The sequence below is a fragment of the Manacus candei genome, unplaced genomic scaffold (assembly GCF_025592945.1).
Source record: "Manacus candei isolate 608988 ecotype Guabito, Panama unplaced genomic scaffold, ASM2559294v1 h1tg000072l, whole genome shotgun sequence".
NCBI lineage: Eukaryota > Metazoa > Chordata > Aves > Passeriformes > Pipridae > Manacus > Manacus candei.
The window spans coordinates 5,037,198-5,049,773 of NW_026138120.1; the positions used below are offsets into that span (position 1 = coordinate 5,037,198).

Here is a 12,576-nt window from a genome sequence, read left to right on the forward strand (position 1 = left end):
CCAGACTTTAAAATGTTGAGACTTTACATAGTTAAACTGTACTAACATTGAACTCACTGGTTTCAGGACTTCAGGGCTACCAAATCCAGTGGGCTTGTTGTTTGCCTCTGCAAAACACCAGTTTTCCTTTAGGAGGTGGGTAAACTAGTAGAAAAAATTACTCTCAACGCCACAGTAATTCTTTTACTTAAATTAGGTAAGCTTTTGTGTTTTAACTGGGAATAGTATCACAAAGAAGACCCTGGCATAAGCTACATATTCAGGTCTCCCAGAATTAATAAAATATTTGTCATTCTCAGCACTTAAAAATGTATTAATAGTTCCAACATCTTGTGCCTGACCTCACTGTTCCCTGTTGATACAAATAAAGTTTTTGTTGCTGTCACCAGTGCGCACAACTATTGCGGTCTTACTGAGAATGGGGCTTTAATTTGTTGTACTTCAGCAACTGGATAAGCCAGACCCATCTGGCCCCAAACTCAGACAGAGCCAGCACCACTCAGCATTCCTGCTGAGGATGCACATAATGTAGGAAGCTGTCCTGCAGGCACACTAGTACCCATACAGCCCAGGAATTTAATGTCCCAAGATGTATTTTGAATTGGGATGCTTGGGATACAGGTTTATCTGGGTTAACCTGATAAACCTGATCAGCCATCTCAACCCAGTCCCTTTGGTAGACGTGTAAACATCTTTCCATCCTCAATTAGTTCCATCCTCCAGAACTAGTTTACTATGCTTTGAGGCATCTACCTGTAGCCAACTCTCACTTTGTAGGTGAACCTCTCATCTGATAATTACTTAGGAAGTTATTTCTATCTCACCTTTACCACCAGCTTGAACATAGAAATTGTCAAGTTTCAGACTAGGCAATAAATATTTTGTTCAGCCTATTACTCAGGTGAATAATCAGCCTCTCTGATGACATAGTCATGACCAGGAAGGCTGCAAGAAACATTAAGTATAAATAAACCTCAAAAATGTAAATGGACAATATATAAGTCCCAGAGCAAGTCCAAAAGGTCTCATCTGTGCAGATTCCAAGTTAATCTACTGTATCTTACAAGAGAGGATTTCAGAAGCACTCAGCAATCAGAATCTGACCAGAACCTGACATACCCTGTGTATTTTGGTTGCTGACCATTTTGAAAATCTGCCCTCAATGTCTGAAGCGATACCTGATTTTCCAGACTCATTAAAAATTTTATGCTATATGGTAATGAGGAATTTGAAGTCTTCAGTAAATTCAAAAGGTTCCATTATGTACTCATAATGTTTGGCAATGCATGGGGGTTTCTTTGTTGTTGTTTCTTTGAGGGTGTGGGAGTTGAAATAATAATCTCAGAAAGGACACTCAGTCTCAATATATTGTTTTCAAAACAACAGCTCAGGAAACACAACATTAACTTGCTCTATAGAAAGTTTACTTGACTCACCCAGAATGTGTTTTATAAAACTACCTTGAATTCTTGAGTGTCATCCCTCAAAACATAGAAGAAAACTTTAAAGCATGATACCAGTTTTAAAAACCCTGGAGAACCAAAGAACAGTTATGTGAAACAAGATTTCTTTAAAAAAAAAAAAATTCTGTTTCAGTAAAAGATACCTAACAGCACAGCTCCCAAGTGTGTAACTTGATTCTTCATCTTTCTTTCAAAAAAAAAAAAATGTTTAGTCTGATGTGCAGTAATAACAGCCATTCGGCTTGTTCAGCTGCGGGGTCTGTTTAAGTTATACACTTGCCTGTGTTGTACTTTCATACAACAATAACAAAGTCAGAGTAACAGGGCTAACATGGAAAATCAAAGTGCTGCCCTTCAAGCAGCCACAAGGACAGGGAAATGTTCTGAGAAATTAAAAAAGTTTCTTCATTGATTTAGCAGTTTCCTACCCAACTATACTGAGAAGCTCAAGATCATAACACCTCAAACAGGTGATCAAAACCAGAGAGGAAGAAGAGGTGCACCTGGGCATAAATGGTGAAACTGCCTCCACTCAGATCAAGGTTAGAAGAATTTTACTGCTTAATAATGTATTGTTTAAAGCACTGGTTGGACTTTCCAAGGGGGTGCACATACTGGGTACAATAAATTTTTACAGTCTTCTGGTCACTCCGAACCTGACCAGTAGAATGTTAGAAGACTTATCATTTCATTATTTGGTAAAGCAAGAGACACAGAAGCAAACAAGAAAGCAAACAAGAAAGCAAAAAACCGTATTGGTCCTTATACCCAATAATTTTGCACTCCACAAAATTAATGCCTAGATAACCCTGTCTGTGTAAACTACAAGGAGAAAAAAATTAAACCAACCAAGGAGGACAGAAGCTACCTCACTGACACAGGCATTACCTGGGAAAAGGAATACATTTGTACTACCTTTAGCACATGCACTTTTTTCATCTAGAGAAGACTACTTCTGTCTCCAAAGTAGGCTTCAACACCAAAACTCTAGAGGATTGGACTTCAGTAAATAGAATGAAGAAGAAAAAGGGTTTCTATGCAGAAAATCCCCAGCTCCCAAAGTTCAGTTCCACAAGGCTTTTAGTACTTACCTGGAGGGAACAATCTATTCCACAGACATTAATATTTAGGTGTTTAAATGCAAAAGCTTTGACATACAAGAAACCACAGAGTTTCAAGGCAATGCAATCAATGTTCAGTTAGAACAAAAATGAAGAGATGGCATCTATTTCAGTCAATCTAACTACAAAGTTGCCTGCAATGATGACTAGCATGAAAAACTTACATGAGATATTCCGTGTTATCTCAAACAGCCTTTTTTGGCTGGAAAGATGTAAATGGAAAATATCAACGATTCTCTATCCATACTTACAACAAGACTTTCTAACAAAAAAAATAAAATGCATACACAAAAAGGAACAAATAACATTCATTTTAAAAGATTCTTTAAAAAGAATTGTAATGTCAAGTTATCCAACAAAGATCACTTGCATTTTAATGAAATGCCTCTAGCAGACATCCCTTCCATTTACACAGTCACAGAACAGAACAGCTGTTTAGTGTAAGTACGTATCTGGAGTTTCTGAACTGGCTCAAGAGTCACTAGATTTAATATAGCTTGTTCTTCTTAAGCCAGCATGAAGAAAAATAGTAGAAAATATAGTGGAGCTAGTTGATAACAAGGAAGCTCTTGGACAGACATGCCTGATAGAACCAATACTTTTGATCAGGTCATGAAACACTGTTTATTAAACACTGACCCCACCTACATAACAACATATAACTTCACATGTAACATAATTTTCTCTCTCCCTTGGAAATTCATACTTCAGACCTCAACACAAATTTCGCACAAAAAACAAGTTCCTTCTTCCCAAGCCATATTTTCTCAGTTTCTAAAATGTCATGTTGGCACAAGACCAACAGCTCCTCCATTTAAGTCTCTACTTCCAGTAACACTTTATAGAAAACATGTTCAGTGTGCATTAAATATTACTGATATTATACCGATCCCAGACTGGGGATTAAGCTATCTCTTGAAACAAGGTAGATAATTCTAATGTCTAACTGAAAGCATACAGGCCATTATTTCTCATGATTAGTTGCTGATAATGAACAAATTAAATACAACAAATTAAAAGATAGTATACAATATACTGGAAAAAACCCAAAAAAGTCTGACTTCCAGGCAGCTTGGGAAAAAGAGGGGGAAAGAAAAAACAACTAACACTGCACCTGGCTTATTAAAGGGCAATTGGCGCAGCAGTTCTTTGAAGCTACTGATGACATAAAAAAATTTTAAAAAAGTCAAATAAGCAAAAATGCAAAAAACAAGGAAGACATGAAGACAAATGTTTAAGAGAAAATTCTGTTTCTTCTTCCCATATATCATTAATTTTTCACTATGAAATCTAAGAATAAAACATCTTAAACTTTAAGGTATTTAGATTTCCCCAGGGTTTCGGTGGGTAATGAAACAACTATTTTTCAATGTCTCCCTGAAGAGAGTAGATGATCTATGATGCTTCCAGAGTAAGGATTGCAAAATGCCAAACAAATCCAGCAAACAAATACAAAAAGAGAATTCAATACACAGCAGCACAAAGTTGTCAGGCCATTACAGTCAGGCACATTTGCCACAGTCTTTCAGAACCGTACTTCCACTACTACAGAGCATTGTCATACACGAAGCTCAAAGAATACATCCCTTAGAGGCAATCTTGAAGTCTTTCTGGCCAGAAAATTCTGCATTAGTATATACTGTTGGCTAACTGCAGGTTTTGAGGGCCCAGTATTGCTGGTAGTGCTGGAAGACAGTCATTTTGCCTGAGAAAACAAGCCATTGGAAGGAGCAGGACAGTTAAATCATAGAAGTTACCAAACCCAAATGGAGCTACTCTACTCAGGGGACTCCTCATGACAGAATAGACTTCTTAGAAACTGCACTCGAACAAAAGTCTTGCCTAACAGAAAGTTTTATCAAAAGCCAGCACTTGCACAGGGTGAATGTGCCCACAGCACAGATGTCTTTGAATAGTTTCACTGCCAAAGGACACAGTGAAATGGAAAAGCAGCATTTTCTCACTTGTGCTTGCAAACATAGGATTCTGCAGGCATAGCTGGCATGCAGGCACTTTACAAGTCCTACTCTTCAACATGGTGTGTACTGTTTCTTTCTAAACTTAGTCCACTACGGCATTTTCAAATGTAAAAGCAAAATAAACTCTATCCGGGATAAAGTCTGTCTCATTATCACTGGTGCCTAGAGTCCCAAAAAAAAAAATCCTAAATCAAATATTTCCAAACCATTGTTACCTAACTATGATTATCATAAAAGAGTTACTCTGCTGGAGACCCTTTAATCATTACATATTTGCACCTAAAATGGTACAATTTATCTTGAAGAACCCCATTGTAAAAGATAAATATCAAATGCTGGTGAACATCCACACACACATTTGCATCATAGAGGTTTTTTTCTGCAATTACTTTGAAACCTGAAAAATCCGAGTGATATTATTCTAAATAATCCATTACTATTGCCCATAGAATAAACAATAGGAAAGGGAATAGGAGAGGAGAGAAGAGGTAAAACAAAGGCTAGCTTGACATTAGCCAGCACTCAGTGAAGGCCAGCAAGTCATTGATGTGTAGTTACACAGACAAGAGTGTGAAAAGATGGTGTAAGAAAAATACTACATAAGAAACTAAAGGGTGTAATTGCACCTAATACCAAAAAACCCCTGTGTATGATGGGGGTAGTGCAGAGAGAGATGCACTTCAAGGGAAAAGGTACTGGATATTACCCAGTGGTTTACCTTTCTGGTTATGGCTATTTACAGTGGGTAGTTTTTGAGTCACCATAAAGGTGGCTTGTACAGTGTGGCCTGTTCCAGTTGCTGAAGTGAACCTGTCCAGCTTAAATGGCCAGTCTTACAGGAACAGCAAAATTCACTTCATTAACACACTGACTGCTGGACTCCCAGATGACACGCACTTAAGTGCCTATATTTCACTGGCATGTTGACACGAGAATCAATGATAGAGCTGCCAGCATGGCTGAGGTTCAACAGTTTCTTTCCCTCTCATGCCAAATGTGTATGAAGGCATAAGAATGGTAAATGTCCTTTTGTTCAAAGATATGCATTCTAGCTTATTCCATCTCATTATTTAACTGGAGCTGGGGCTTTTTAAAACCAATCTTGGAGGCAATTTGCCAGTAGCTTTCTGGTAGGAGTCATGCTTTCAACATCATCTGAATAGTTATCTTGACTCTTGAATTCATGTCTTCTTACCTGATAACATATTATCTGTTTTTATTGAAGGAAACTTCAAAGTCATTTCATGTTTGTGCCTGTGAATCATCAGATGATCCTCTGTTGGAAAACGCTGTCAGGCAAACACAGAGAGAGAGAGAGGGAGAAAGAGAGAGAGAAAAAAAGAGAAAAAAAAAAAGAAGAATTTAATTCTCTAATAAACTTTTGGCATTGGACAGAATTTCAAAAATGAGAGAGAAAGAAATTTATCCAGCTAGAAATGTGTCCGCATGGTACAGGAAACAGAATATTTGAAAATGCAAGTGAGTATGAGTAACAAATAATGGTATTTGATTTAGAAACATATTTGCTGCCGTGCTCTCTGGAAAGGAAAACCATAAGGTGTCATGCATTTGCTTGAAAAAACTGCAGATCAAGTTTTGGATTCTAAGGGTCTCCAGCTACCACAGTCTCACAAGTCACCACGTGTCTGAGGATCTGTGATAGCTGCTGCTGTGTGTGCTCTTAGCCCACGGCAAATGCTAAGTAATAAGGCAAATCTTAAATCACCACTGGATTTTTCTGCTTTTGTGTCTTTCTGCGACCTATATCTGATGAACAGTAATAAAAATAATCAAATAAGCCAGCTTTTCCCTACCCAAAAGTATTCAGGCAGAATGTGGTTTTAATTTTGGAAATATCTGATACTTTAACTTGATTCAAAGTGGCAAAGCATTGGTGCTAAGTTTTATAGCAACTCATTATGACCCTTTATGACACTAAATTAAATTCTTTTCCTTATTCAAGGAGAGAAGGTGGAGGGATGTTCTTTGTAAGAAGCTAATCAGTGTGCTAAGTTTGTTTTTAGTCCAATAACAGACATCTACAACAAATAGTTTTTTTTAACAAGATGAAAAAGAGATAAGCTTGAATAAATGCTCAAGGACTTGTACACTTGGGCTCAAAGAGCAGACTGGTTCTGTGAAGTTCCCTTCATCAGAATGATCATACACAGATCTTTGCTACTGTAATAGTTTTAACAGGATTATTTCAGAACCAGCAAAGGCCAAAAGTTGTATCACTGAGGCTTGGGGGGGGGGGGGGGGAAATTTAAAGCAGCCTTTTAAATCAACAAGTACATAGGAGATCATAACAACAACAACAACAAAAATAAAGAAAAAAAAAGGCAACGGAGTTAAAGGGACCTAAGGTTTTCAACACAATATACTCTTGGCTAAGTGACTTTGTTTGCGACTATAGTATAGACAGTTGCCTTACGTTACACCTTCTGAGAATCTCTCTAAGCCCATAGACAAAGTAACATAAATAATGGCAATGAATTCTCTGGAGGAACAAAATAGAAGAAGAAAGAAATCCCAGTAAGAATGTAGTGGCTGACCCACCTTAAAGCACTGCATGTGACTTCTGCTTACAGATTACCTGAAACCCCTTAACATTCAGCCTCCCCACAGTGCCAAACAAAATCGCTTAAACTAGATGCATACAGGAACCCTGTGGCACAAGCCCAAAAGATGTCCTTGCCTGAAGATTTTACTCACAAACTCTTGTCACGAAACCAAATTAGGGTCAAAAGTGCCACACATGGAACTTCCCTCATTGATGTGCTCGGGGGAACTTCCCTCACCACTACAAAATCACCAAAAAAACACATAAACCCTAATTCAAATCTCGGCAGGTGAAATCCTTGTCACTTCAGGTTTTTTAAGCTTATTAGACATCTAATGTTACAGGTCAGATTATACTCCCAGAGACACAGGGTAGACCACCAGTCAACAGGACAGGAATCCCAAATGTACATCCTGGGGCAAAATTTATCTACTGGCTGCGTTTTCTGTAGAAAATATTTAGTAGGAAGATGTCTTAAAGATCCAAAATAAATAAATAAGCAGCAGCTAATAAGATATCAGTGTATTTAAGTATTTAAAACAGAAAAAATCAGGAGGGTTACTACATCCAATAACAAGAATAATATATTCCATCATACCTCTAAGCAGAAGACAGACAAACGTGCCCTGCCTAGTGTGTTCTCTCTTGCTAGTCATTAAAGGAATTTGCAATACCTGGCTTGAAACATTAGGCTTGGGGATGAGAGAAGGCACAGAAGCAGATTTAGAAGCACTTGTACTGACTCAGTTTTGACTGGCTGTTGTATTTGCTTGAAATATTTTGTAATAATGTCTTGTGGGAAAGGAAGGAATTGAGGGGGAGAAGGACTTTAAAAAAAAAACAAACCACCAAACAAAACCCTGACACACATATTATTATTAGACATGTGTTAAAATATCAGGAGGCATTATACAAGCCAGAGCTAGTGCTGAGGACTCAATTAATATCACCGCTGACTCCACTCACCTGTGAGCAGCCTGGGGCACTGCAGACAAAAGGCCTCTCCTGCTCCAAGTTCATCTTTGATTCCTCATAAATCTACATGTTAAAAGGGGGAGGGGGAAAGAAAGGGAACCTATGAATATATAAGTTCTAAACTTCACACAGGCATGCAACATACAGTTGTCATGGTTTACGCTTTTATTTCAAACTCCACAAACAGACCAGAACAAAGTTTTCATCCTCAGAGTACTAATTTTGCTAATATTCAGCAGTCTCCCTGTAGCCTAAGTTCTTATTAACCTTCCTGAGCACATATTTACTTTGAGGAAAGAAAAAAAATGTTCAGCTTTCACAGCAGAAATCTGCCTCAGAAAATAGCATATGTTCAGTGTTGTTATTAGATAAGACCGTGTCTGCTCAGAAATATCTTGAATTAAAGGTTTTTACCTTTCCTCCTTCAGTTCCTGCTGAACTACATTAAAACCAGACGTCTACATTACTTCTGAGAAAAAAAAACACCCATTGAAGTTCTGAATCCATACTGTCTGATATTAATAACTTAAATACATTACATACATCTCTCTATACACAGAAGGTAATTGTGCATCCCCATCCTTTAAAAGGTCAGCTAGATCCTCAGGAGCTTGAGAAGTGAAGTTTTGTCTAAAACTGAACTTCCCCATAGCAGTTCCAGTCCAGTTCCTGTTTAGTTCCTTCAACTAAACCCTGGGAGAAAGTTCCTGAGTCTTGAATAAAACCAAAGGATGAAACATTCACCCTCAGAACACACAGCTGAATTTGGGTCAATATTAGAACAATGTCCCTGACCAGAAAAAAAACACTAAAAATTTTTTTAGTAACATTCTAGGATGTGAAATAAATAAGTCATTTGTTTCGGAAATGTTTTGAGCCCTTTGGTGCAACTGTTATTACCAGCTAGAATGTAGTGGCTGACCCACCTTAAAGCACTACATCTGACTTCTGCTTTCAGTTTACCTGAAATCCCTTAAAATTCAACCTCCCCACAGTCCCACTTAGAAAAATACCCGGGTGGTGTTTGTATAATTTTTTCATGAACTGAAGAGAAATATCTTTATGGAGAAGCAGATTGTGATTTCAAAACTACAAAAATCTGCAGAAGGACAGCTGCTAAAGTTACACAACTCCACTGTAATTTTTAAAAACACAATTCATTGCTTCCTATTATCAGGACACTTACACTTGACTGAAAGCTCTATTTCCAGAAGAGTTGCTCCCATCCCTTGCAAACAATAAATACATCATTAACCTGAACATCAGCCAGACCTGTACTTTCAGCTATTATTTTCACTGCCCTAAGTTCTCAAAGAAAAAAAACAAACAAACAAAACCCAAACAAAACTTTTGGATGATAACATTTTCTTTTTCATTAAAATTCATTCCGGTGGACAACATTAGCCTGACAGGATATTTTCCTACTTGTGACATAAATAAACCCCACTTTTTATCTGACTCCACAGACTCGTAGAAGCAGCATCCAGAAGTGAAGAATTTCTACTTTTATTTGCCCTTTAACTTTCACAAGGACACTACTCCCTAAAGGTGATAATAAGCGTCAACTGACCTTCACGATGTGGGCATCTCCACCAACATCAGGCCTGAGCCAAGTGATTTATTGCACCACATACAATCAGATGTCAAGAAGGACTCTAACTCAGGACTAACCATGTATGCACCGAAGGCTAGAACTGAAATAACTAAAATTGTACCTAATTTACTCCTTTAAGATTATTCATATCCTGTTTTGATTTAACTTACAGCTATGTTAAACTGAAATAGGATACTCATAATCAGAAATGAAAGAGTATGTTCATATACTAAAATAACTAAAGGTGTCAAATTACTTCTAATTTCAGTTATTTCAGTTCCAGACTGTGCAGAGACAAGCACTTCAGAGATGAAGCCATAAAAATACTCTAAATTATGCTATCCTGTCTGAAAGAAACAAGCAGCAGACAAACTAGACAAACAAGCCCCCTCCAAAACAAAACCAAAACCTCCAACTAAGTTTGATTTTTAAATATACCTTTATTTATGGGATGTAACCCCGGGATGTTGTCTTTCCTAAAGACCTTTTCACAGAAAGAAGAAAAAAAAATGAAAAGCTACGTGTGAATAATGAAAGGCTTTATCTAATATCTCAATTACTCCTGCAACTGAAGCACTGCCAAAGGTTTCTGTTACCCCTTTCTCCCCTCCTCAGGGGACAGTGACAACGGTATTTTCAATAGCAGAACAACAGATGAGACGCAGTTAAAGAAAACAAGATAGTAACAATTCTGGTCCCAAGCGTCCAAGTGGATTTCAAAACATTACCAGGAATTATTTGGAGTTTGTTTTCTTATTGAATATTACAAGCCTAAGACTCCTCACCCTGAGTTTGAGCTTTAGTACCTGAATCTGTCAGTGTATGCTCTGATAAAAATTAAATGATTCTCAAGGTTATCTAGATAGATAAGCACAGGCTAAGCACCTAAATAATATACTAGATTAGAAGTAGAATCCTGAGCGTGAGCATCAACTCCAGGAAAACACGAACTTGGTGTTTATTCTCAGTACTAGGAAAAGGTGTCAGATTCAACATCTAACTGTTTCCACAAATGTACAAGCAAATGCTTGTTCCCATGAGAATCATTCTTTGCAGACACTAAACTTAAAAAAAGTAATAATCCAGAATAGCTGTATCACCTGCACTACTGTCTAGCAAAACTTAACCCATATTACATGTTACCAGGTAGAAGAACAGTGCCCTCAAGACAAATTGCCCCATGCAGAATTTGTGTTCACATGTGATGCTATCACTGCAGTTGAGACTGCGGTACTATTGACTGTCTTACAACAGTACATGAATGAAAGAAGCTGTCTGCTGCCTACAATTTTTGAAAGGTTGTCTGGTGCTTGGTTATTGTGTGGCAGCAATTCCGGCTTTATGCTCAAATGTTGACTAGAAACAAGCAGCTGAAAGTCTGGGCTGTGAGTGTGAACCTTCTGCATGCCTCAGTCCTGCTGAGCCCTGCAAGAGCTACAGATGCACAAGCAACACAGGGTCTCACCCCAGGTTTGCAGCAGGGTGGGACTTTTCAGCAACAGAGGTGTTCTGGTTGTGCACAGCATATCTTGCACGGCATCCTTTTCAAGATGCAGGCATGCATCTCCCATCCTTCAGCCCGAGGTATAGACAGCTGCACACAGCCTCTGGCACACACTTCTCTTCACATGTCTCACGTGTGTTGCTGGGCCACACATTCCACATCTTCTTTTTCCACACTGTGTGCAGGTGAAGGAAGGAAATAACGCAACCAATGGCAACATTTCGACTTCACCTAATAAAAATAAATCACAGCAGCTTTTCCATCTAAATTAGGGTGCTTATTAACCTTTGGGATCTTAAAAATTCAAGTTACACTCATGGAACTCTTGTAGTACTACCTATAACTGCTGCAATTAATGCACATGAAGAATATCAGAGAAATTCATAACTGTAAAGTTAAAAAATTGCTCAGGTCTGCATTTTTTCAGTCTGTTATCAATAGTTTAATTTATTGCAACTTTGTGACCTCTTTGAAGAAACAAAGGATTATAAATACAAGCAAACACTAATATTGACATGTCAGCATTAGTTCTGATATTATTAACAATAGGCATTATGCAGCAGAAAAGGGGGCTGAATTTTAATAGACATGTTAACAACATCTGTCAGCATTTATTGCCCTATTGTGACCATGTAAAGAGCCTTATTGGTAGAACGTGCAAGTGAGGAAATCTGCTATGCTGTTGTAGCCTGCCATTATCCTCAAATATCACTCTGCTCAGGAAAAGTGAAGGTATTCTGATTAGAAAAAGAAGTAAATAAAAACACAAAAGAAAGACTTCTCCAAGCCATGTCACATGGAAGAGAAACAAGTAAGTTCTGCAGAAAGCCAAGATTTTCTTGTATTCCTTGATTTTTGGATAAGATACTTCTAAAGAGTTCTTACTATAATTAATAAAACTGAAGCCCACAGCAAGGAATGCAAGAGCACAACAAAGAAATAAAAAGCAAACAAAAGAAACAAAACCACCCTCAAAACACAGCAACAAAGTACATCTCCTCTCAGCAGCATTCTCAGAGGAAAGTACCCCATGTCCTCAGGTTCCTCGAGGAGATTTTGTAGAGCCCTGGGATCATCCTTTCTGAACCAGAAAAACAGTTCTAACGTCTAATACCAAGAAAGCATGCTCCTTTCTGTCTCTCTCTTTTTAAACTCAGCAGTAATCTTACTGCCATACTGGTAAAAACATCAAGCAGGCTTGTTTCCTGTTTCAATGTTATTCTTGAAGTGGGCTGCAGTAAGAATCTGATTTTCATTGGGCTATTATTATTTGCAGCTGTGCGACCTTTTTAACCCTCTTTTAAAAGTGACATTTCAGCCTTCAACCTCAAGCTGTCTAAATGTTGCAGGGTTTTCAGGCCTCTGATTAACAGGGGA

General features: G+C 37.9%; 1 protein-coding gene across 9 annotated transcripts in view; it reads right to left on the reverse strand.

Moving 5' to 3' along the window:
* CREB5 (cAMP responsive element binding protein 5) overlaps positions 1-12,576 on the reverse strand; it is a 257,188-nt gene that overhangs the window by 206,406 nt on the left and 38,206 nt on the right. For 7 of the 9 annotated variants that reach the window (XM_051808310.1, XM_051808303.1, XM_051808306.1 and 4 more), the window contains 2 exons: positions 8,093-8,164; positions 5,759-5,852 (listed from right to left, as the gene is read on the reverse strand). The exons of 1 other annotated variant lie outside the window; for it this stretch is intronic. In XM_051808310.1, coding sequence (XP_051664270.1) covers positions 5,759-5,852; positions 8,093-8,146 — 148 coding nt within the window. In that variant the 5' untranslated portion in view covers positions 8,147-8,164. The remainder of the gene's footprint in view (positions 1-5,758; positions 5,853-8,092; positions 8,165-12,576) is intronic. One more of the 9 variants, XM_051808308.1, reaches the window with a different exon arrangement.